At 36.7% G+C, this 25978-nt stretch overlaps 1 protein-coding gene across 3 annotated transcripts in view; it reads left to right on the top strand.

Moving 5' to 3' along the window:
- The window catches only part of TNS3 (tensin 3), a 149826-nt gene that overhangs the window by 26815 nt on the left and 97033 nt on the right, over positions 1 to 25978 (top strand). The window contains exons 5-14 of one of the 3 annotated variants that reach the window (XM_087713157.1): positions 4677 to 4723; positions 5499 to 5669; positions 6909 to 6959; positions 8172 to 8294; positions 10693 to 10757; positions 18136 to 18219; positions 21556 to 21668; positions 22268 to 22328; positions 22597 to 22672; positions 24159 to 24288. In XM_087713157.1, coding sequence (XP_087569283.1) covers positions 4709 to 4723; positions 5499 to 5669; positions 6909 to 6959; positions 8172 to 8294; positions 10693 to 10757; positions 18136 to 18219; positions 21556 to 21668; positions 22268 to 22328; positions 22597 to 22672; positions 24159 to 24288 — 889 coding nt within the window. In that variant the 5' untranslated portion in view covers positions 4677 to 4708. Of the gene's footprint in view, positions 1 to 4676; positions 4724 to 5497; positions 5670 to 6908; positions 6960 to 8171; positions 8295 to 10692; positions 10758 to 18135; positions 18220 to 21555; positions 21669 to 22267; positions 22329 to 22596; positions 22673 to 24158; positions 24289 to 25978 lie in introns of those variants that run through there. The other 2 variants (XM_014065299.2, XM_014065300.2) reach the window with 2 other exon arrangements.

Below are 25978 nucleotides of genomic sequence, written 5' to 3'. Positions count from 1 at the left end.
AGCAAGAATTAAAATTTCCTATACTAAGTATAGGAATATCTGCTGTGATATGTCTTCTAAGAGCTGACAAAACTGTTTGGCAGCTATTGAACTCTGGATATAAGGGGCAGAGGATTAAATCTATTTAAAATAAATGTAATTCATGATCACTTCACATACAGATTGAATTAAAAAGCTAGTAAAACACATTTCCCTTGCTGATTCTGAACCATTCTGTGTCACCATAAAGTGTTTTCACGGTTGCCTTCTGATCAATGTAAGGTGATCTGGTAAATCTGCTCATGTGGATTGGGACACAAAGATCATGCAAAGCTGCTCAAAGTCCACTGTGTTGTTTTCTACACAGTCAGAAGCATTTCTGTAATCAGTAAAGCAACTATGAAGATCCTTTTGATATTCACATGCTTTTTTCCATAATCCATCTAATACCGGCAATGTGATTTCAAGTGCAGCGCACCTTTCTAAAGCCTGCTTGTACATCAAATAACTTGATGATAAAAGTCTGTAGTCTCTGTTTAATTATTTTTAATAGAATCTTGTTTCTATGAGAAATGAATGCAATTGTATGATAGTTGAAACAGTCTCTGGCATTGCCTTTCTTTAATAATGGGATAAAAACAGATCTGTGCCAGTCCTGAGGCCATTGACATGTTTTCCATATCTCTTGACATTGGGCAGTGATGATGTTAACTGACACTGGTTTTAGTACAGTGATGGCGAACCTTTTTTGTCTTGCGTGCCATAAGCGGGAGAGCGCAGGGGGGTTGTGTGCGGGCATGCCACACCCATAATGCAATGCGCAACACCCCCAGCATGCATGCATGTATGACAGGCGTTCCCCCCATTTTTGGGATTCTTTTTTCGCCCTTCCCAGGCTCCAGAGGCTTTATAGGAATCTGGGGAGGGTGAAAACAGTCTCTCTCACCCCAGAGGCCCTCCAGAGGCTTCAGGAGCTTCCCTGAAATCTCCGGAGCACAAAAAACAAGGCAAACTGGAAGTTCAGGAACGGATTTCTGGTTTGCTCATAGGCCCGGTTTAAGCCCTCCCGAGCCTTCAGGGGCCCAGCTCTATGAGCAAACCGGAAGTGACTTCGGTTTGCTTGTAGGGCCAGTTTTTTGCGCTCCAGAGGCTTCAGGGAAGCTCCTGAAGTCTCCAGAGGATGTCCTGGGGGGGTTGTTTTCACCCTCTCCAAGGCTCCTATAAAGCCTCTGGAGCCTGGGGAGGGCAAAAAATAGTTTAAAAAAAGGCTGAACTCAGTCGGCCAGCGGGCGCATGCACATTGGCCAGCTGACAGGGCAACGCCTCACGTGCCCTGACAAATGGCTCTACATGCCACCTGTGGCACACGTGCCATAGGTTCGCCATCCCGGTTTTAGTAATTCCGCAGGTATTCCATCAAAACTTGGGATTTTCAGGTTTGACAATTCCCCATGGCCCATTCTACAATTTCTTTCAAGATGTTTGGTTCTTTATTGATTGGGCTGTCATTGTTGTCATCTTGATAATAAGTCAAATGGCTATAGAATCCTTCTGTATATTCTTTCTATATGTTCTTGATTTTCTGCTGGTCATTTAATACACTCCCAATGCAGTCCTTAAGAGTTCCTTACCATGCTGAAAAGCTGGATTGCATCATTTTCACCATGACAAACATGACCTTAATATGTCCCGTCCTATTAGCTTCTTCCAGATATTGTCACTGCTCCTCCTACTGCCTATTTTTGTATTTTTCATGGCTTCACATTGGAAAATTGTATTCAGCTTTAAACTTCATCCTTACTATCTTTATCTTTGGCTACTTTCGCTGATCAGCTATTTTAATCAGATAGCCACTTGTTTGTTTTCTTTTTTTTGGGCATGACACATACTTTCAAGCAATTTTCATGATGTTACCTTGGCTCTTTTACCACTGTTCATTTGGGTCTTTTACTTCTAAATTCTGTGGCTAAAACCTATTCTTAACTTCTATATACATAGGTAAGATGTTGTTTACATTGAATTGGGGGGGATATTACCTTTTTTTTCTTTGCACAATTTGAGTTCAGTTTAGCCACTAATACCTGATGGTCTGAGCTATACTCAGCACCAGGAAATTGCATCTTAACAGATGCAACTGAATCTTTCTAGCATTGTTGGCATGAAATGAAATCTATCTGATTTTGATGTCCATTTGGTCCTGTCCATGTATATAAATGTTGCTTGTATTGTATAAACCAGTGGTTCCCAAACTTGGCAACTTTAAGACTTGTGGACTTCAACTCCCAGAATTCTCCAGCTAGCTCTTCTGGCTGGAAAACTCTGGGAGTTGAAGTCCACAAGTCTTAAAGTTGCCAAGTTTGGGAACCACTGGTATAAACTATCTGTTTCTTATGCTGAGATGATTTTCCTGGCAAAATTGCAGTAGGCGATCACCAGCTTTATTCCATTCACCTAGCCCAAACTTGCCTACTATTCTTGCAACTTTTCCTTGGCCTACCTTTGGATTGGAATTGCCGATAATATATAAAATATCATTTTTGGGTATTTGCTTAATAGCACATTTAAACTCGCTGTAAAAAATTCAAATTCATTTGTGTCTACAGTTGGGGTGTTGATTTGTAATATGGTGATGTTGAGGGCTTGTCTCAAATTGGATAGATATTATGTCATCATTGTATGCTCCAAATGCCCAGTTAAGAATTGAGACAGGCATATCTCAAATTCAGGTAAGAGCCTGGAACATGATGATCTTTCAGTGGCTTAAAATGCATTTCTTTCCAGAGGGACTGTCTTCAGTAGTGTTGACTGACAATTTCCTCTCCCACTGGAAACAGGCAATTGATCACAAGCTGGGCTCTTATGGGCTCTCACTGGTATTCTTAATGTTCCTAGGCTTTGATCAAGCAAAGCAAATAGTAATCAATAGAATGAAGGACATGGAGTTCCAAGAAGAAGTAAATAGGTTGCCTCTCCACAATAGGGACAGATTCAAATAGGGTGTGTGGGAATCGGCAACATATCTAAATGACTTGATCTTCCCAAAACAAAGAATAGCTTTCTTCAGAGCCAGATTTAACATTCTTCCTTCAGCACTCCTCCTGGGCAGGTATAAGAGAACACCTATAGCAGAACACGTTTGTATATGTGGTAAAGGAGAAGGAGAAGATAATTCACATGTTCTATTACACTGCGAGCTATACAGAGCTTGTAGGTCTGCACATATTCTCCCCTTATTAGAGAGATTGCCAGGGAGGGCAGACAATTTTTATCTAGGCTTTCTCTTCCAAGTATGCAGTGGCAAAGTTCTGTGCTGCTGCAATGTCCATAAAAAAAATTGGCTACAGAAGTATAGTCATCTGGTACCATATCTCTAACAATCTTTGGACCATTGTATTTACTCCTATACTTAACAGAGTTGCACCCAGGTAAACCAGGGAGTGACCCGAACAATCTGAGAACATGTATATTATTTTCCATTTTTAACATCAATATCTTTTAATTATATCTTAATGTAATTATTTTTAACATAGTGTAAAAACTAATGTGTATTGCTGGTCTTTGACCGTAATAAAGATTTATTTAGTGTATGCTCTGTGATTCTCAACACAATTATCCATCTGTTTGCTTATTCAGAATGCAACTTCATTTCCGATGATATAATTTCCAGAAAAATAAACCATAAAAGTGACTGATTTGAATTCACTACTGCTGTCCAGTATATCTCACTAATGCCAAGGATGCCTATGTTAGCTTTAATCATTTGTCTTTTTAGAATTTTGAGTTTCCCAAGGGACATGCCTCTTATCATTCCATGTTCCAATTTGATATAAGCACAGGTGATCTCTTTCTTCATGGGCACCGTCAGTTGTTGGGTTACCAAAGTCTTTCTTCCAACAACATCATAAGATCCCTAACTACTAAAAGCTAGTCCTTCTCTTCTCCAGTATCTTGCAGGCTACTATCCAACCTGGAAGGTCTACAGTTGGTATCCACATCTGAATCATATTGAGCTATTGCCATAATATAATAATAATAAAGTAGAATATTTTTTATTGGCCAAGTGTGATTGGACATAGAAGGAATTTGTCTCTGGTGCATAAGCTCTCCAGGTACATACAAACAACAAAGTGCTAATAAGATACAAATTGTAGAAGATAATAAGAAAGCTGATAAGGATAATAGTAATACAGACCTACTACATGGGCAAATTTCCTTAGACATAAGATATGGGAATTAGGTGTTCAACAGAATAATAGTATGAGGGTGAAAAACTGTCTTTGTCCTGATGGGAGGAGTTGCAATAGTTTTTGTCCAGGATGTGAGGGTGTCTGCAGATATTTTCTCAGCCCTCTTTATGACTCATGCGGTATATAGGTCCTTAATGGATGGCAGGCTGGTTGCAGTTGTTTTTTTGGCAGTTCTATTATCCTTTGAAATCTGTACTTGTCCTGCTTGGTTACTGTACAGTTCACCATTTCATTCCTTAACCCTCCTCATTTATCCAGACTTGGGACTGGCAAATGTTTGATGAATCAACCATTTGACTGGGTTAATTTTATTATTATGAATTATTACTGTTTAAAGATTATCAAAAATAGAGATGCAAGTTGTAAGATATAGAGTAACCCAAAATACATTATAAAAAGAAGCCTTCCATAACCCACTCTCTCTCTCTCTTCCTTTCATCCCTGGAATAGCCAATACCCTAGAAGAAAGGCTCAAGATCCACATGGATATTGACAGATTTGAACACTAGGCCTTATCTAACAAAATAAAAATAAAGGTAGAGAAATTAAGGTTTTACAGTTAGATAAGAAAAACAGGACAATCAGTTAAATATGAAAAAAAGACGTTGAGACCCTAGAAAGAGTTCAGAAAAGAACAACAAAAATGATTAGAGGGTTAGAGGCTAAAACATGTGAAGAATGGTTGCAGGAATAGGGTATGTCTAGTCTAATGAAAGGAAAGACTAGAGGTGACATGATAGCAGTGTTCCAATATTTGAGGGGTTTCCGTAAAGAAGAGGGAGGGTCAATCTATTCTCCAAAGCACCAGAAGACACAATGGATGGAAAATAACAAAGGAGAAATGCAACCTAGAACTAAAGAAAAATTAACAATTAACCAGTGGAATGGCTTGCTTACAGAGGTTGTGAGTGCTCCATCACTAGAGGCTTTTAAGAAGAGACTTGAGTACCACTTGTTTGAAGTGGTATAGGGTGTCCTGTTTGAACAGGGGTTGGACTAGAAGACATCCAAATGCCCTTCCAACTCTGTTATTCTGTTATTCCCCCACTACCAGTAAGAACTACTTAAATATTTATTAAAATGCTTTTGTTTAAAGTATTTGTGTCAACATTGTTTATTCATATTTAAGTCATTTTTTCAGTTCTTTTAAAAATATTTTATTTTTCTCCCTTAAAAGCCATATTCTAAGTGTCTTAGTTTACTTTCTATGCAATATTGTATGACCACTTGCAAATGTTTAAAGTGGCCTTGTTCTATCTTGTTCAACACAGAAGTACAGATTTTGACCTTATTATGGCGGAAAGTTATGAACTGGACCTGACTTACATTACTGAAAGAATCATTGCAGTATCGTTCCCAGGAAACTGCTCAGAGGAAATTTACCTAAACAACTTCCAAGATGTAATTGGCATGCTTAAATCCAGACATGGTGGCAACTACATGGTAAGAGGAGATGCAATCTCTATGATGTTGTTTGTCATCTAAACATTTGATTAAAAGATATATCTGTTGTTATCATAGTGGCAGCATTTATTTATAATAAGAAACCAAGAATAATTATACAGGTTATTTTTTATACACATTGTGAATGCAAAGCAGTTTATTAAGCTTGTTCTTTTGTTTGAGTAGATAAAAAGGCATAATCTACTATACCTTCAAAATTTGTATTTATAATTTGTTGCTTCAAATGAGAGATTAGCTGCTGTTTTATAATCCCAGGTTATCTAAATAAAGTAGATAAATAAAGTTTATATGTGTACAAAAGGACTTTAGTGAAAAAATGGACTATATGTAGTACTGAAAATAAGGTTTCTGTATATGTATTAATATTAAGTTTTCTGTGTATAAGAAAAATATATTAATGAGACATGATATTGAACACCTCCAAATTCAAAAACACTTGGAAATAAATTTCATTGATATCAAACCTGAAACCTATTTTGTTGAGCATCCAGTTTGTAATAGTCATTAGCTACGTGCTTATAGGAAGCCCAACTTTTCCCCAGCAAAAATAGCAGATGATCTAAGTTTTAGGAGTCATGACAATAGCCATTAATAGAGATACCTACCTCCATAGCCCTTGATTACTTTGATTTGAGATAAGAAATACAAAGATAAAAATGAAAATTATTACATGGAACAAAAGTGATGCTTGTGGAATGAATAATACTTTATATCAGCCTTAAAATAAAATCATAATTAACTCAAATGAAAATGAAAGTAGATTAAAATGTATTTGCTTCTTGCCATGAAATTAGTGGCCTTAAAGAATGCTTATGTGGAGCATGGTCATGCCTACATTTTTTTGGTAAAAAGAAATCTTGACAGTCAACTCTGAATTATTCCTCTTTATTTTGTCAAAATCAGAAGAAAATAACTTTGAAATAATGCAAATATTCAAGTAATATTATTACTCTTCTGTTATGACACTGGTGTCAAACCCAATCATGTCATGGGATGTCACGTGACATATCACGGTGTTTTTTGCCTTTGCGGAGCCTAAGTGGGCTTGACCTGTGTGTGGTGTATCTGGCTCGCAGGCCGCAGTTTGATACCCCTGTGTTTTGACATTTTTAGGGCCTTTAAAGAACTATCACATCTGCATAACTTCAGTATCAAATATATTAAATGCAGTGTTTAAATTATTAATGTTCATGCTAAAAATATTTTCCTCTGCAACAGGTGCTGAACCTCTCTGAAAGAAGATATGACTTTGCTAAGCTTGACCCAAAGGTATTAACATGTTCTTGTATTAAAGTGCACAGTTTCTGTTTTATTTATTTATTTATTTTTACATTGTAGGCAAATTTTTCGTTGATGTCTGGCTAGACTGTCTCCAACAAAATTGCCAACGGGGAGACTGTTAGCAAGTTTTCACAGACTGATTTTTAAGCAAAAATATCTGTTAAAATAATTTCTTCATAGCTGATTAGATTAGTGAATTATTATCAGGGGTGGGTTCCTGCCAGTTCTAACCTCTTCTATAGATGAGGTTCCACAAATCTACAGTTCCGTTTAGAACCGGTTCCAGCTCACTCCCCCCGCCCGTCCACACATCATCAAGATGAAGAGCGAGAGGAGGAGTTGAAGTCCACAAGTCTTAAAGCTATCAGGTTTGAACACCCCTGGGGTTTTTTTCTCAAGGTTAGGGGTGCAAGGGTCTTGTAACTTGACAGCTTTAAGACTTGCGTGCTTCAAATGCCAGAGTTTCTGAGCCAACATTTTGGTTGCTAAGCAAGAGCGTTGTTAAATGAGTTTCAGCACATTTTACAAGTTGGCCACACCCACCCAGTCACATGGCTGGCAAGCCACTACCACCTGGTCACATGGTTGGCAAGCCACTCCCACAAAGCAGTCCACACCTACAGAAGATGTTCTAAAAAAAATTGAAACCCACCACTGTTTATTATGTAAAGAAGTTATACGGTCCAACTACTGATTCCACAATGATTTTGAAATATGTATATGAAATGAACCACACCATTTTTGCTGGGAATCTGAATTATCTCTCAGATTACATTTTTTTCTCAATATTCAAAAACTGTTCTTATTTGTATTAATACAAATTAATTAATTTGTATTTAATTAATTAATTACCAAGATAGAGTTGCTGAATAGTTTAGAAAAATGCTGAATTGCTGAATAGTTTAGAAAAATGTTCCTGAAAATCTCATCTGGTAATCAGATGATTAGTGTATATAGCAAGGCTTCTATTTGTATTGTTTCTATGGTTTTCTTATGGAATTTTGAATAACTTTTAAAAAGTGATTCTAATGAATACTTGAAGCACAGCATTTATAAATTTTGTTTGTAGGGAACAAATAAGGTACGAAAGAAAGTTATGAAATTAAAAATATAAAAAATGTATTTATTCTATTTATTAATTGTGTACATTGATTAAAAAGTTTGCCTTTATACATTTCTAACACTTTTTAATTATTCCAGATTATGGAAGTGGGATGGCCTGACCTCCATGCTCCATCCCTTAATAAGATATGCAACATCTGCAAGGCTATGGAATCCTGGTTGAACAGTCACTCTCAACACGTTGTGGTGATCCATTGCCGAGTAAATTGCAGTTAGAAATCTTTTAGTTAACTTACTGAGTTATAATATAATAACTATGTCTCTTGTGAACTTTGATCCATATGTTATGGAATACATATAAAATTTCCAGATGCATTAATTGTCTGAAGAAATACATAGGTATACTTGTGGAAGCTTTTACCTTTTTTTAGTAGGCTGAGAAACTATAAAAATGTTATAGGGCAGTGTCAGGTATAAATAGTATTGTTGCAGGTGTGAGAAGCCCATAAACTGGAATATTTGCCACAAATACAAATCTATTCCTTTGACTATAATTTCTTTTTCTCATTTTATATTTTTGACATGCAAAATATCTTTCCTTCCTTCCTTCCTTCCTTCCTTCCTTCCTTCCTTCCTTCCTTCCTTCCTTCCTTCCTTCCTTCCTTCCTTCCTTCCTCCCTCCCTCCCTCCCTCCCTCCCTCCCTCCCTCCCTCCCTCCCTCCTTCAACTTTCGCTGCCTTTATATCAATCTGCCAATGTACATTCCTTCCTTCTGTCCTCCTCGATATGTTTTATCCCACTCTAAGAATTCTCTCTCTAGATCACTTCCTCCTGTCCCCCCAAACCCTTTCCATCTTATGATTCTATAAACCCTTCAATGCTTCCCATACCTTTCCCAAATTGTTTCTGTATTTTCTCCATCTGCCACACTTATTGAATAAAAGATTCCCCTTCTTCTTTTCACTCTTTCCCCCAGTAGTTTTTTTGGTGGGTAACTAACTTAGGATAGGTATCATATATTTTATGATTTTTGCAGATACATACAAAATATCCCCATGTCTGAGGATTCCATATAAGAATGAAGCTGGCCCAATTATATCTCCTGGTGATCACTGTAACCTCAATCACAAAGTGATTCTAAGTGGCTTATACAATGAGATGAAAACATTAGTAAAAATAATACAGCAAATTCACACACACACACACACCATCAGGAAAAGTAACTAACACAACAGTAACTATCAGGGACCTGTATGATAAGTATGCTATACTTATCATACAGGCCCTATTGAAATAGCTAGGAACTTAAGGTTTTATAGAAGCCCCAATGAATGAGTATAATACATAAAAAGTGAATAGAATAGAATAGAATAGAATAGAATAGAATAGAATAGAATAACAGAGTTGGAAGGAACCTTGGAGGTCTTCTAGTACAACCCCTGCCTAGGCAGGAAACTCTACACCACTTCAGACAAATGGTTATCCAACATTTTCTTAAAAACTTCCAGTGTTGGAGCATTCACAACTTCTGGAGGCAAGTTGTTCCACTAATTAATTGTTCTGTCAGGAAATTTCTCCTTAGTTCTAAGTTGCTTCATTCCTTGTTTAGTTTCCACTAATCAATAAATAAATAAATAAATAAATAAATAATGTAAATCAATACATCATTCTTATTTTTAAAACAAGTTGGAGAAGACACATTAGGAGCGGGGAATTCCAGAGCACAGGAGTGACAACTAAGAACTTCTCCCGTTTAGTAATATTTGGGCTGTCATTCATCACAATTGCATATTAATAGCCATTATTGGCAAATAATAGATCCCAAGATACAATGTATGAAGACATTAATTCCTTTAAGAGGAAGGGCTCTGCATATATAAGAATTCATGTGTAATTTTATTAATGAATTACATTGATATGTGATATGTAATACCAAGCACTATGAATTTAACTTGAAAGTTGGGAGTCAAATAGTTTGGAAATGAGAGGTATTATGCAGTCTATTTTGTAACCTTTATCCAAAATACCAGAAGATTAAAGTCATGAACACTGGATTCTAGCTCTGCTGCTTCTATTGATTTTTAAAAAAAAACCCTAATATAATGCAAAATAGGTTTTATTAATAATCAGACAGTAGCTTTTAAATGTTATAATTTCCTTTATTCCCTATACAAATAGCAGCAATGCTATTTTACTGATTTATAATCAGCCATAAATTAGCTATCATATTCTTCTCTGAGTAATTTTGAAACAAGTTAAGACTAGTAGAATTGCTGTTAGTAATTTGTACTGAATGCATGCAGTATGCTTAGTAAGATTTCACAACATTGTGAAAGTAGTCATTAAATGCAATCTTGGCTATAAATCATAAGTATCACAAGAAATGTTATGTGTTTATTATGTGCTGGGAAACATACATTTTTCAAAAGCTTTCAGAGCACACTCCAGGAAATTGCAGAGATGCCTAGACTTGTCTTAGAATAGCTAATAGAATATTGTTAACATTATATTTAGATTTTTTTCTGTAATTTATAGTTTTGTTATGATCCTAAAATGTCATATAAAATGAAAACAGTGCCTGCAGTTATTAAAAATAGAATAAAAATAAAATATATCCAGTTTAAGAACATAGAAAATATTTATGTTTTATGTTGTACAGGGTGGAAAAGGAAGAATAGGGGTAGTGATCTCATCATACATGCACTTCACAAATGTATCTGCAAGGTAGGATAACAAAACATTTAATGATTATTTGGCTATTTCCTAACTGTTTTCTACCAGAATATTAAAAAACCCTAAAGATAATTAGTTGAAGGATTCTAGTTTTTACCTATCTATAGGGTAACAATGAATAAAATCCAGAGCTAGTCTATGAGACAAATGAGACTTTCATATCGTCTTCCTGAATACCTTTCTTTCAATACCACTCTGAAAATATTATATATATATATATATAGGTGAGCAAAAAAAACATTGGGAGAAGGATATCCTCTGATTTCCTGGCAGCTTCCCCACTGAGTTTCCTTGTACAAAACTGTTAGGGCGCATCAGAAATATTCCTTCCTTCTTCCCTTCACTCCTAGTCATTCTTTCATTTCCTCTCTCCCATTCCTGCTGGCTTCTCCATTTATGTTGCTTGTGGGAAGCTTGAAAAATGGTGAAGCCAGTCAATAGAAAGTTGCAAATCGAAGACCAGCATGAAGATAAATGGCTGCTGCTAGGTGTGGGAGGGAAGGAGTAGTTTATGGAAGTGTGTGGTTCAAAAATAGTACATAGGTGTGTGAGGAGCTGTGGAGGTTGGAAGGTATGCCGGGTATGCACCAAAGATGTTGCATGGATTAGGGAGTGCATAGATAGAGTATAGGTCTGGGAAGGATCCTAGGTCTGGGAAGGATCCTAGGTCTGTCTGCAGATCCTAGGTCTGCAGTTGAGTATGGTTTATGGGGAGGGAAGCAGCAAGAATAAAAAAGGGAGGGGCAGCAAGAATCTATGGTGTGGGTCTGTGGTGCTGTACAGGTAAGTAGGGAACTTGGGAACAGCAAAGAATGTGAGAGCATAGCATGGATCAGGAAGGATGTTTGTGGAGTGCCATAAGGAGTCAATTAAAGCCTTCAAGGAGAAGTGCGGGTTGCATAGAGTGCACAAGAGGTGCTGCACAGATTATGCAGGAGGTGGCAAAGGGTGGGTACATAGCAGTGTGCAAGAAGTGCTGGGTAAGTCAGAGAAGGCTCATGGGAGGGAGTTGCAGGTCAAAACAAGTATGTGCGGGATCCTTCCTCACAGTCCCTTCTTTTTTTTTCTTATCCTGTCCTGTCTCTTCCCAGTTAGTTGCTGCTTCTGGATGGATAAAGGAATAAGGGATTGTAAAACCGAATGGCCATGACCAATTCACTGCAGCCAACTCGCCATAGTCAACTGACTGTGGACAACTCACCATAGGACAATTCAGCAAATACAAAAGTTAATTTAATTTAAATGGAATTGTGATGCGGGTCAGCCATTCTCAGATGCTATCTTAACAGCTCTGAGGTCCTTGGTTAGGACTTGAACTGTTATGTTTTTATCACTACCAGACTATGAATCAAATGGAAGATTAAATTTTATATAACAACAACAACAACAATATATGTAATACCATCAAACATTCAAACATTCACATCTCCCTATGCAGCCGCACGAGCGATTGTGGGTGCACCTCGGTACACCCACGTTACACCTATCCTCCGCGAGCTGTACTGGCTTCCCATTGGTCTCCAGACACGCTTCAAGGTGCTAGTCGTTACTTTTAAAGCCCTACATGGTATCGGACCTGGTTACCTGAGAGACCGTCTCCTGCCAGTAACCTCCCAAAGACCTATTAGATCCCACAGACTAGGCCTCCTCCGGATTCCATCTGCCGGCCAATGTTGGCTGGCGACTCCCCAGGGGAGGGCCTTCTCTGTGGCTGCTCCGGCCCCATGGAACGATCTCCCTGTTGAGATCCGGACCCTTACTACCCTTCCGGCCTTCCGCAAAGCAACTAAGACCTGGCTGTTCCGGCAGGCCTGGGGCTGTTGAATTATCCAGCCCCATCCGATGTTATGACTGTTGCTGAATTTTTAATTGTTGTTTTTATTTTTGTACCCCCTTCCCTTCTTATTGTTAGCCGCCCTGAGTCTCCCGGGAGTAGGGCGGCATACAAGCTAAATAAACCTAACCTAACCTAACCTATCCCAGATGCTTGGCAAGACTCAATAGGTGAACAAAAATGCCAAACCCAGGCTGAACATCTGGTTGACTACAATGATCAATAATAGTAATAATACCCAGTAAAGCATTACCTTGATGTGGTTGTAGTGCTTGTTTGCTCAGAAGAAGGTGAGAGCTATGTCAGGTTCGACCATACTGGACTGTTCTCATCATAGAAGTCAGATGAAGATATCTCTCCCATAAAAAATATGACATCAAGAAAAAGATTAGCGGTGAATACATCAAGAGAGTGAAGACGATTTTAAAGTCCAAACTCAATTGAGAAAGGCAATCAACATCTGGGCAAATCCAGTCATTAAATATACAGCTGGAATAGTGGACTGAATTCAAGCAAACTAAAATCAATGGATAGGAAGACAAAAAAAAAATAATGACAATGAATCATGCCCTTCATTCTTGCAGCAACATTGACAGACTTTAACTACCAAGGCAAATAGGTAGACTTGGAATGCTGCAAATACATATAATGGTTGAAGAAGAAAAAAAGAACTTTTGAAGAATATTTGAAGGACAATGAAGAGATGCACTGAAGTTAGTATGCTAGAAGGCTTATTGACTACTAGAGAGACCAAACTGGCTTACAAGAAAGACCAAATGAAGAAGAAAATAGAGGCATGCGAAGAGAAAGCATTACATGGCCAGTACATTAAAAAAAACTAGCAGGGAAGGCAGATAATAACAAGACCTGTCAGTGACTAGGAGCAGGAACGTTGAAGACGGAAGGACTAAATCTGGCTGCATAAGACCAAGCCTTAAGGCAAATGCATACAAAGCCAGAATTGAAAAGACAGCAACAGACAGTATGTGCTGCCTATGCAAAGAAGCCGAAGAAACAGTGGACCACCTGGTAAATTGCTGCAAGATTGCAGAGACTGACTACAAGCAATGGCATGATAAAGTAGCAACAATGGTGCATTGGAAGATCTGGAAAAAAAAAACCATTTGCCTGCAAGCAAGACCTGGTGGGACCATAAAATAGAACCAGTAAGAATAGAAGTAAGTATAGAACAAAATGAAGAAGTTAAATTGTTCTGGACTTTAGAATCCAAACAGACAGGCATCTGATACATAACACCACAGACTTAACAATTGTTAATAAGAAAGACAAAAGTCTGGATAACAGATGTAGCAGTGCCTGCAGAATATGAGAGAAAGAATTGGAAAAGATAACAAAATACAAAATCCTACAAATAGAAATAGAACAACTGTGGCAAAGCAAGCAAGGATAGTACCTAACTTAGGTGTCTTGGGTGTGATCCCAAAACAACTGGATCTACTTGAATACCATTGGCATTGACAAATTTGCCAACAATCAATTGCAAAAGGTGGATTTACTCTGAACAGCTTTATCCTGCGATCATATCTGTAACACCATCAAACATCCAGAACTGCTGTCCCAGGTCCTTGGTAAGGATTCGATAAGTGGACAAAAATGCTGAACCCAATCTGGCTGACTGTATGATGATAAATAATAATAATATAAAGAAAGTCAATCCAGAAATACAAGAGTTACATTAATTTTAAAGAAACTGAATAATAAAAGTAGCTGAATGAAACAACAAATACAGCATTGAGTTGTCCCATAGCAAGTTATCCTGTGACAAGTTGGCCACAATAAGTTGTTTGTGGGAAGTTGGCTGTAGTTAGTTATAAGATTGGTTGGGAATTTGTCATAGAATTTTGCAAATGAAGATCATGTGACCACAGCAGCAGTATAACAATGCAGCAGCAGATAGTAATGAAGCAGCCAGAACTTCCCCAAATTTAATTACCTCAAAAGTCCTGGGTCCCAGATTTTGGACACATTCTGAAAGATTCGCCCAATTGAGGTACCTTGCTTCAAAAATTGTTGCCCTATTATATACCATTTTGCCCAGCTAAAAGTCATGACAGTGAGATAATTCATTTTATAGGTTAGGATAAGTTTCACAATTATGGAAGGCAAAGATACAGAACACTAATCAAATTTGGTTTAGCCAGTGCCTTGCATTCATATCTCTTACTGTTCAAAGGGGGAATTGCTAAGCTAATTCCCAATTAAACAGTTGTTGGCAACGACTCTGTCATCTGAACACAGAAATTATAATTCAGTTGTTAAATAAATATGATTTATTTAATAAATATGATTCTTCGATTTTCAAAAATTCCAGCTAATGAAACTAGGAAGGATTTATATCAAATACATTCTGTATTTGCAAGGCTAATACATACATATTAAATATATATTAAATAACATGGGCATAGGTCTATGTTTGGTGTGTCCCAGGAGACATGCCTGATAATGTGACTAGGCTTGGGACACATGGAATCTGAAATCTATTTAGATGGGAGCATTATTGAAGGGCCATTTAATTTTTTTCCAATGATGGGCTGTATTTCTATTTTTTAGGATTTTTAAAAAAATATTTTTTATTTTGTTCAAAAACCTAAAATACAAATTCCAGAAAAATCCAGACAAAATTTACAAACAAAAAAGTAAACACAAATAGAAAAAATAGTTTTTTAAAATGTGTATAAAAAACAACAAAAGACAAAAACAGATATGCATATATTATCCTCTCCCCCCCCCCCCGGGTTCATTACTGATGAATATATTACAATGTTAGGTTTTTTTCCCTTGCAAAACAGGACCACAGTTTTATACTTTTTCATCTATTCTCAACCAACTTTGCCTGTCCTCCATCTGCTAAAGTAGTTAGCAGGTAACTCAACAGCAAACTTCAAATAATGGGGTTTTCCCATAGCAAGTTATTGTATTTAACTCGCTGCCGCTACTACTGGTTAGTCTGATCTGGGCCGAACCAGGAGCAACCCAGCTCTGATCTAATTTTAAGTCTGGCTTGGCTGCAGTGGTTTGCATTAAGTTGATTTAAAACCCTGATAATTTTATCAAGCTTTTTACCAAAGTTTAAAATTTGAACTTGTAGATTAAAAAGCATTTTTGAAGGCTTCCCACAAGGCTTCTTCAAGTTGGTGCATTTTCTGTATTTTTGATACACTCCAAAGCAGAGGTGGGTTGCTACCAGTTTGCATCAGTTCGGGCAAACCAGTGGTGGAAATTGTGACTGGGTCGCTGAACTGGTAGAGACGGCAGGCTCACCACACCCCCGAACTGGTTCCCTGGGCCCCGTGGCATATTTTTTTTGACATTTTTAATGTTCTTCGCATGGACAGACCTATTTACAGGCAACTACGTGCGTGCATGTGCAGAAGCGTTGCACGTGCACCGAGCTGGCAGTAACGCCGGTAGAAACCAACCTTTGCTCCAAAGTCTCCTGTTCAGAGCTGAACTTACAAAACTAAAAAATAATAATTCCCTCTCCAAAGAGAGAGAAATTAAAGATATTGTAACAAAATGGCTACAGAGAACATTGAAATAAAATTTCTCACAATGAAGGAATAGAAAAAAAAGAAAAATAAAAAAATATCATTTTTTAAAAAAAAAAATCCAGATGAAAGGTTTTTAGAGTTAAACCATGTAGTGAAAATCCAATATAGGGTGGATCCATACTGAAAGTGAAAGTAGATCATAGCTGGGGGGAAAAACAGTGAAGAAACAAAAGAAAGTTGAAAGTTAAAATTCAGCAAGAGGTTAAAATAAATCAGCCTTCAACCAGTCAACTAAGTTTTAAAAATAAGAATCAAATTAAAACAAATAGCTTTAAAACATGCAATTAAAAGCCAAGCATACTTAAAGAAACCAAATAACTGAGAGGAAAGATGAACATCAGACTCTCCAACCCCTCCTATCAGAAATTGCATCCTTCAGGATTCCACTTCCCAGGATTGTCCCTGGTCATCTAAAAGTCATCTTGGGTCATTCCTAGCTGCTCCCATTTGATTTAGGAAGTCAGCTGCCAAAGAACTGCCTTGGCAGCAAAATCAACTGTTTGTTGATAAGAGAAGCAAATCCCTCTGTCACTCAGAACTCCAACTTGAAGGATGATCTTGGAAAAAGATCAGTCTGTTTTTTTAGACAATTTATTATTATGGTCTTTTATATTTATATTTACTTTTTATACTTTTGCTTTTTATCTATTTTGATCTATTGTGCATTGTCCTTAGTAGAATAGTTGGATAGATGGTTAGATAGCTATATAACTAGGTAGCTAGAACAATTGATTGATCGATCGATAGATGATGGACGGACGGATGAACGGACAGATAAATTTTATTTGCTGGTGGTGTTTTATTCCACTGTTGATCAAAATATATTTTATTTAATTATTTTTAATAAATGGGATACAGACAATCCTGAATTTTCTGGCCATGTTAATGGAGCTCTGACATCAATGAAAATGTGCCTGTTACAGTCATATTTAGACTTTTAGGAGACTTAATTTCATTCTCTTTTAGTGATTTTGACACTGGTTTTGTTTTTTTTTATTTGCAAATATTACAAGTGAAAATAGGTTTATGCCTTATGCTTCGAATGCTAGACCTAGAATGGTATAAATTATGTAGGATGTTAGAAATGATTTGAATGATAAGACCAGATGCAGAGCATAAGGCAATGAATATATTTAAAGCTTGCTTATGAAGATGTCTAATTGGATTCATGCTCACCTAGTTTTAATGGTAGCAACTGCAATTAATTCACTGACCTATAATTTTTGTTTTCCCACCAGAATCTCTCAGAAATTGTTTTTCTTGTTTTGTTGTTGTTTTGGGTAACATATACAGTGACAAGAATTAAAGCTGAAATTGTTAATGATTCAGGATTTGGAGGGGAAAATGCTTAAATATTTTTCTTTCACTCTTCCATTCCTCTTTATTTAAAATATAAGAGAGATTTATTTAGAGTTAGTATTTGGCAAACCAATGAAGACTGGGCAGTATTTCTTTACTATTTTTAATGTTGTTGAACAAAGGTCAAGTGGAGACTGTTTTTCAAAGTATAATGTTCTTGGATTCAGATCTCACTGGAATCAAAGAAATTTCAGGTATAAATGCTGTAATTGGAGTAAAATCAATAATTTTAAATACTTTTCAAACATCATATGGATGTTTGAATATGGATATCTTTAGTTTCAAAGATATTATTTTGAGAACAATAATTATATACCAGATTGTAGAAAACTACAAATTGCTTCCATATAAAAACTAATTTATTCAGAAGGAATGGGAAAAGAAGCATTAATGTTTTAATTAGCATATACATTAGTTCTTCTTTCAGCTGAGAATTTTCTCAGAACTACTATAATTAGTTTTCATTATATCTGAGGGTAAATGCATTTGCCAAATAGAACACAACATACTGCAATGCTTTGGCATGATTTACTTTATAGCAACCTTTGTTTCCAAGATTGCTCCCCTGAAGGATTTACATTTTTTTCTCTTTCTTTCACAATAGTGCAGATCAAGCCCTGGACAGATTTGCAATGAAGAAATTCTTTGATGATAATGTTTCTGCTTTAATGCAACCATCCCAGAAAAGGTATTTCAGTTTCTCTTTTAGAAACATCTTTTCTCTCAGAAACATCTTCCTGTTTCAGTAAATACCATTCTTAGCTCCCCCTGTCCATAGGGGGACCTTTCTTAAATTTACCCCTTCTTTCAGCCCTTTTCTCTTCTTGTGAAGTGTATATATCTTGTTTCAGGTGTCAGTCATGTTTCAAATAGGATATTACAGCAACTAATCCAAAATTAGGGAGGTTGTAAGAGAAATAAAAACTTTTTATGCTTGCTAATTTTTTAAAAAAAAAGGAAGGAAAGGAGGTGAGAAGGAATCAGTGATGGATGACTCTGTCCACAACTCACAATAATTTTTGCATTTTGGCTATCCCAGTTGTAGCCTTTTGAACCTATGATGACCTATGTATTGATCAGGTATTGATGAGCAGAGCAGGAGGCTTATAAGAATCAGAGAAAGATATAGTGTCCAAATAAACTGAAAAAGTTATTCCAAATGGTAAAAATGATAGTAAAAAAACATTTTAAGATATCTATGATGTTGTATCAGTATGATCTGCCTGGATCATTACCACTACTGTAAGTAACAGCTCCTGAAAGTGCATCAACATATAGCTTTGGAGATGAGAATGTCAGCCCCTCCTGCTATTCTTCTACCAAGAGTGAAAATGTTTCACCTTTCTCTAGAGTCCTATAGAGCATGTCCTATATGATCAGGTGGTTGAGCTAGCTTGTATAATGTTATGTTTTGTGTCGTTTGATCAAAAGTTCCCTAGAGGAATTTCAGATTTCAGAAATAGCAGAAAAATTGAGTGTTGTTGCATTCTAGTGGATAGGTCCTAATAATATTCATGAATAGAGAAAAGAGACAAAGACCTAAAATTAAAGATGGCGGAGGGAAAGTACAAATATTGCACAGCAACCACTTACTTTCTGAAATCAAGCTTCAGTACCATTAATAAATAAGTGAGGAATACTCCTCAATGAAGTTGGGTCTTTATGTCTAGTTCTTGTGGGTTGGATGGTTCTAGGACAACTTGCCGCAGCCATCTCATTATAACCAACTTGCTGTGGGAATCTTGTCATGGCAACCTGGCATGGCCATGTTACCATGGTGGTCTTGCTGTGGCCATCTCACCACAAGATAACTTGCTGCAGGACAATCCATGCAGGACAGGGGTGGGATACGACTGGTACGCCCTGGTATGGGCATACTGGTGCCTGCTGGGAGCACCAGGTACCATTCTGGTATGGTGCTTCAGAAGGCCCACCCGCCTACCCTCCCTCCTTACCTGTATTTGAGCTGATGGGGGCTTCCGGGCACGGAGCATAAAGCGCCTGCGCGATGCTCTGCTGAGCAGCTGGAGCGTTGCAGGCGTTAAATATGCCTGCGTGCGCTGCGCACGTGCTGCACACGTGTATGTGGTGGGCCTCCGCCCCCATTGCACCATACTGGTTGCACCGGGATCCAGAGCCCAACATTGATGCAGGATAATGTAATACAATAAATGTTATCTTCCATGTTATCTGTTTCTTGTACCTTATCTTCATTTTTTCCAATGGAAATAATGTAGAAGAAACAGTGGTGGATAACAATTACTATACTGAGCTATCCCTCATAGAAGTGTCCTGTGGTCTAATGACTGTGGTAAGACGGCCGTGGCAAGATAGCTGTGGTGAAGTAACTGCAGTGAGTTATCCCATTCTTGGGTTGGGTAGTTTCTGCACAAAATAATTAACATAGATACATATTTTAATTTATTTTGCATAACTTTCTTTTTCAGTCAATATATTTCTGTAAAATAGTCATTCCAAGATTTATACTTGGGGTATTGGGATAATATTTATTTTGAGATGCTGTTCATGCTAACAATATTAGACCTAATATAAAAATCCCAATTTGTTTATTGTATTTTTTCTTCAAAAAAAAAAAAGATGAATTCATGTGACATACAAGCATTGATTATAAATTTCATCTGATCATGCCAGGTGATTCTTTTCTGTTATCCTCTATCTAAATGTGAAGCAAGAAATATAGACCACACAGAAACTGTTATGGTGGATTTTAAGAGAAAGGTGCCTTGGAACAGGTGGAAATTGGTAGTACAGATTCAGATAAATTGACATTTGAGACCAGAATGGAAGAGAAATGTGATTGGATAATTATTATTTGTAGTTTAATATCATATTGCTTGATAGGAAAAGTAGAGGGGGATGGTGAAATACTGTAGTTGATAGTATTATTTGGTAGCCATAGTTACTATCCCTTTTTCATAAGGCATTCAATAAGAATTTGTTTAAAGAGTGGAAGCCTTAGTAGTGATTGAAAAAACAATGTTGGAAAAAAAACCAGATCTGGCAATGCATCTGTTTGTCTTTCACTACATAAAAACTTTCCCAAGGAGCCACTATTTTTTCCCTGGAGACCTACACTGCTGCTATTGACATGAAAAAAGAAACATACATCCCCTTGAAACCTTACACTGTAATAAATATTTATCCTGAAAAGCTTTTCTCACTCAGATCTGTTTCTACAAATAAATGCATTATTTGGAAAGTTTGGTGTGCTTGTAAACATTATCCAGAAAAGCATAGATGAGTAACAGCGTGGGAGCAAAAGGAATAATGTTTTTTCAATATGGACTCTGAGATTTACAGCATTCTGATTTTTAATATAGTTTTTCTTTTAACAAATACTATTCACAAGAACTGAAATCTTTGACTAGTCAATAGAAGAGAATATTTGTAATTCAATGTTGAACTGGGATTTTTTTGCAGACATTTCATTACCAATCTAGGTAACATCATCAGCGCAGGAATGGAATGGGATTTGCTCTTATTTTCATATAGTAGTAGTAGTGCCCTGCCAGTGTTGGTGGCAATGTTCTTGGTGGTTCTTTGATTAGGCTGTTATTTACTGTTTGCTTGTTTATCTGCACTGATAATAGTTTAATTGTTTTCTTCTTTTTTTCATTGCTTAATTTTTGACTGTTGGTCTAGTCTTAATCTTTGTGTTAATCTCCGCTCATATGGGTGTTAATTGCTGATGAGGAAGTGTTTTACATCTTTTTGTTTCCTTTGGGGTTCTTTTGAGTGGTAAGTGCTGTTTTTCTCTATGTGCCTGTTGATTACCAAATTATCTGAATGCCAGATCTCCAAGAATTCTCTTACATGTTTTGAACTTGGCTTGATCCAGAAGCATATAGTTCCCCAGTTGAAAATATGATTGGGTCTGTCTATATTTTATGAAACTAAGGAGTTTTCATCATGTTCTTCTGACTGCTAATTGGTGCTCAATGTTTCTTCTGCATGCTACTATATATTTCCCCTACTCATTCAATATAACTCTTGTCCTTTTTAGATATGTACAGTTTTTGAGCGATCTTCTCTCTGGATTGGTAAAAATGAATACAAACCCTCTATTCTTGCATTATGTTATTCTGCATGGAATCCCAAACTTTGGTATTAGTGGAGGTAAGGCTTTCTTTAAAAAATTACTTATTTTGACGTCAGTCTTCTTCATTTCTCATCATTATCTGTTACCAAAGGCAAAATCTCCCTGTGTCTCCTTGCTTATCTTGCTGTGTGAAATCACTGTTAACTGTTATGTTGGTTGTATAACTTGGCTGCAATTATTGCATCCTCACAATTTTTAATGCATCTAATGAGGAGAATAAATATTCCCTAATGAAAAGGAATTTTAAAGGTTGGCTTTCTAAAATAGCTGGGAAACCTCCAGAATATTGTTATCAGGGGATTGATTCTATGTAATTATATCCTGTTAAATTATACACAGTTTTTGCAAGTATTATTCTTTTCATTGATGTGCAAAGCTAATTTTGATAGTCTTTAACTTATGACCAGTCATTTAACCACCCTTTACAATCACTATGGCCTTGAAATGGGTGCTTTATGGCCCATGAAACATGTCTAGTTATTGTAAAATGTCATGGATTCCCCTCCCCCCCCATTCACATGACTGCATTTTGGCACTCGGCAACAGGTTCACATGTGTTACTTATAGTACATGTTCCTTTAAAAAGTCTAGATATTTGTAATTTTTCCCCTTTTAGGTTGTCAATCATTTCTGAAGTTGTATGAGGGCATGCTGCCAGTTTATACATCAGAAGTATAGTAAGTAGACATAAACAGTTTTGACGTGTGCCTTTTCTATGCACTATGTTATGTAAATCACAAAGTGATGTTTAGCAAAATGTATAACAAAACATGGTTTAGATCTAAACTTCATTTTTTCCTATGGAAAGAATGATGTTCATGATTGATTATACAGTCTCAACAGGATTGCATTTTTATTATGTAATATTGGATTTGGAGCAGTTGAAGTCTTTTTCTTTTGAAAATATTTCAAATATGTTATTTACATGATTCTCCTTTTTTTCAGTAGCACAGGGCTAGAGAATCAAAGCAGAATCTGCATTGCAATTGAACCAGCCCAGCTGTTGAAAGGAGATATAATGGTAAGTGTTCCATTAACTTTGTTTTGGATAATGGATAGAATTCTAGAGTCATTTAAAGACTACATCGCTAAATGTTTAAGTTAATGTTAGGCAGGCCATATACAATATACTATTCTTAGCAGATTTAATATTTTGAAGATGACCTCAAGCAAAAAATTTGTAAGAAAGGACTGATTCCAAAATCAACTTTTTTTTTAATCTAGTTAGTTGGTGAAATAGTTGTATGATTAATTAATGTATTACATTTATATCCCATTGCAATTGGAAAAATAAGTCAGCAATTTACAAGAAGAAATGCAACATTTCCACAATAGCTTAAAGCATCTTAAATAGCAATATCACTAAAAGGTGTTCTATCAAATAACCCCTTTTGTATGTCATTCTGAATGCAATCAGGGAACTAGCAAGTCTGATTCATATTGGCAAATTCTTCCAAAGGAAGCAGCATCTTCTACTCCCGTGATGGCGAACCTATGGCACACAGAGCTCTCTCTGTGGGCACACCAGCTGTCATGCCAGCCCAGTTCCCCCGTGCATGCGTGCATGCCTCCAGCCGGCCAACTGCTCTTTGTGTCTCTGCTGCACATAAGAGGGAAGCGAGGCCCATACGGGGTTGCATGTACACGTGTGGGGGGTGGGGTGTATGCATGGGGCGCTTGCATTGCATTTTTGGGGCTTCGCGTGGCACCCCCGTGCCCCATTTTGGCTTCCAGGTTGGTGCAGAGGCTTTCTAGGCCCATCTTGTCAAAAGAATTAATGAAAATAGTTCAGGTCAAACACAACATACCACTTTCTGAGAGAACTAGCTTCACTTATTTCCTGCTATAACTTCATTGTACATAATAGGATAACTTGGATAATATAGGGACCATAAGAACTATCAGAAATGTTTTAAAGTATTCAGAATAGTAAATAATTTTATTTTACAAGTATAGACATTTTGAATTTGTAGGGTAACTGTATAAAAGAGGAAAAAAATATAGTTTATCTGAATCTCTCACTTGTTTTCTTCTTATTGAATCCCAAAACAATGTAATATCCCCATTTTCTGGTAGAATGAATAAAGTAATTAAAAATGAATATTGAAATAACTCCTGGGAATTTTGTTTAATTAATATTTTACTGTATTAAGTGAAAATGATATATAATTCTGAAAATTTCAAATTTTGAATTCTAATTTATATGGGTCTTATTTCATATCTGGGTGGGTAGCATTGCTCCAATTACTCCATCCTTCCCTTGATTTTGCTAACAAATATCACCAGGAGGCAGTTTGGTGAGCCATCAGATAAGCTATATGGCTAGTCCTTCTTGCATCTTGGTTTCCCAAGTCTCACTCCATCTTCTATTGTCTTTGCTATGCATCTGTTAGTGGAATGAAATACTGCTGCTTATGTATATTTTATGTAATTGCCCAGACACTTTGAAGTTGCAGGAATGCATAGTTGTATGAATGTTTGTTTATCTATTTATCTATTTATTTCAGCTCAAGTGTTGCCATAAAGAGTACCAGCACGGCATTCAGAGTACCATTTTCCGACTGCAGTTTCACACTGGTGCTGTTCAAGGATATGGTCTAATATTTAACAAAGAAGAGTTGGATGATGCAAATATAGGCAAGTCACCATCTTAGAAAGAGAAATTATAAAGCAGAAATTTTCTGCATCTTTGCTATCTAGAATTTGGAGATGGTTATCTCTAAGTTGGCACTTTCAAACAAGAACTTTATAATATCCTATATGACCCATGACCATTAGAATATTCTTTCAGAGATATTTCCTTATTTAAACAGAGAATTTTTTTTTACAGTGGATGCGCAAAAATGCAGTGGGAACGGGAGCAATAGCAATAGCACAAACTTATATACTGCTTCACAGTGCTTTACAGCCCTCTCTAAGTGGTTTACAGAGTCAGCATATTACCCCTAACGATCTGAGTCCTCATTTTATCAACCTTGGAAGGTGGAACCTTGGAAGGCTGAGTCAACTTTGAGCTGGTGAGACTCAAACTGCCAAACTGCTGGGAGATGGCAGTCAGCAAAATTACCTACAATACTGCATTCTAACCACTGTGCCATCACCACTGTGTTGCCACCATGGCAATAGCAATAGCAATAGCAGTTAGACTTATATACCGCTTCATAGGGCTTTCAGCCCTCTCTAAGCGGTTTACAGAGTCAGCATATTGCCCCCACAGTCTGGATCCTCATTTTACCCACCTCGGAAGGATGGAAGGCTGAGTCAACCCTGAGCCGGTGAGATTTGAACCGCCGAACTGCAGATAACAGTCAGCTGAAGTGGCTGCAGTACAGCACTCTAACCACTGCGCCACCTTGGCTCTTCTAACTTCCTGCTGGCTTCCCCACTGACTTGTGAGAAACTGGCAGGGAGTGTCAGAAATCATAATCAGATGACCAGGGCTGACTACAGTTATTGTGCACAACTTTGTGAATACAACTGGTTTGAAGATCTTAACATTTCAATTACACCTGAGTAACAGTCCCCATTTTGAATGCTTTCTTTAAATTAGCAGATTTTAGGTACCTTGATTCAAAATATTTTGTGTTTTAATGCACCATTTTGGTTAATTGAAGATAATGGCAGGCAAATAGCAGGAGATTTGTAGCAGAATATAAATGCAATATGTATGATCAGAAAGTAGTATGATATACACAGAGTTGAATAAAATTTAGAAAGAAAAATCTAAGAATTTATAAAAGTTATATATGAAATGTCTATTATAGTTGAAAATAGTTGTTTTAACTGACCATACTAGAACCATTAGTTATTCATCCCAGAGGGAGAAAGAGACTACCTTTGTTTTTAAATAGAATGAATGTCATAGGATGAACCATAATTGTCCATTATGTTTTATTATGTTTTTTTGTTCCTTCCTGCAGTTGGCATGTTTTGCAAGCACATTTTTGTACTAAACAAAAATGGTACTAGATGAAGAATTGAATATATTCTTTATGAACAACTTATATCATTATCATATCATTGCTATTTTTTTTTTGGGGGGGGAGGGAATTTATTCTGCTCAGGCCCATCTGAAATGAACACAAGAGTGTAAACACATAGCAATGCTATTATGTATTTTTCATTTATTTCTTTATGGCTTGCAGAAGACCAGTTCAAGATGGATTCAATGTAAAGAATTTAAAGTTGTGCTGTACAAAATGTAAACAATACTAAACTAAATTTAATACCAGGCAGCTTTATTATACAGCTTGGAATTTATTTGGTTTAAGATCATTATAATGTCTTGTTCTAACCATGGTGATGCAGTTGATATAATGCAGTATTG

The sequence above is a fragment of the Thamnophis sirtalis genome, unplaced genomic scaffold, assembly GCF_051295495.1.
Source record: "Thamnophis sirtalis isolate CommonGarterSnake01/CBP01778 unplaced genomic scaffold, rThaSir2_p1.2 scaffold_4, whole genome shotgun sequence".
Classification (NCBI taxonomy): Eukaryota; Metazoa; Chordata; class Lepidosauria; order Squamata; family Natricidae; genus Thamnophis; species Thamnophis sirtalis.
Note: the sequence above shows the minus strand (reverse complement) of the source record. Positions and strands in the feature narration are given on the sequence as shown.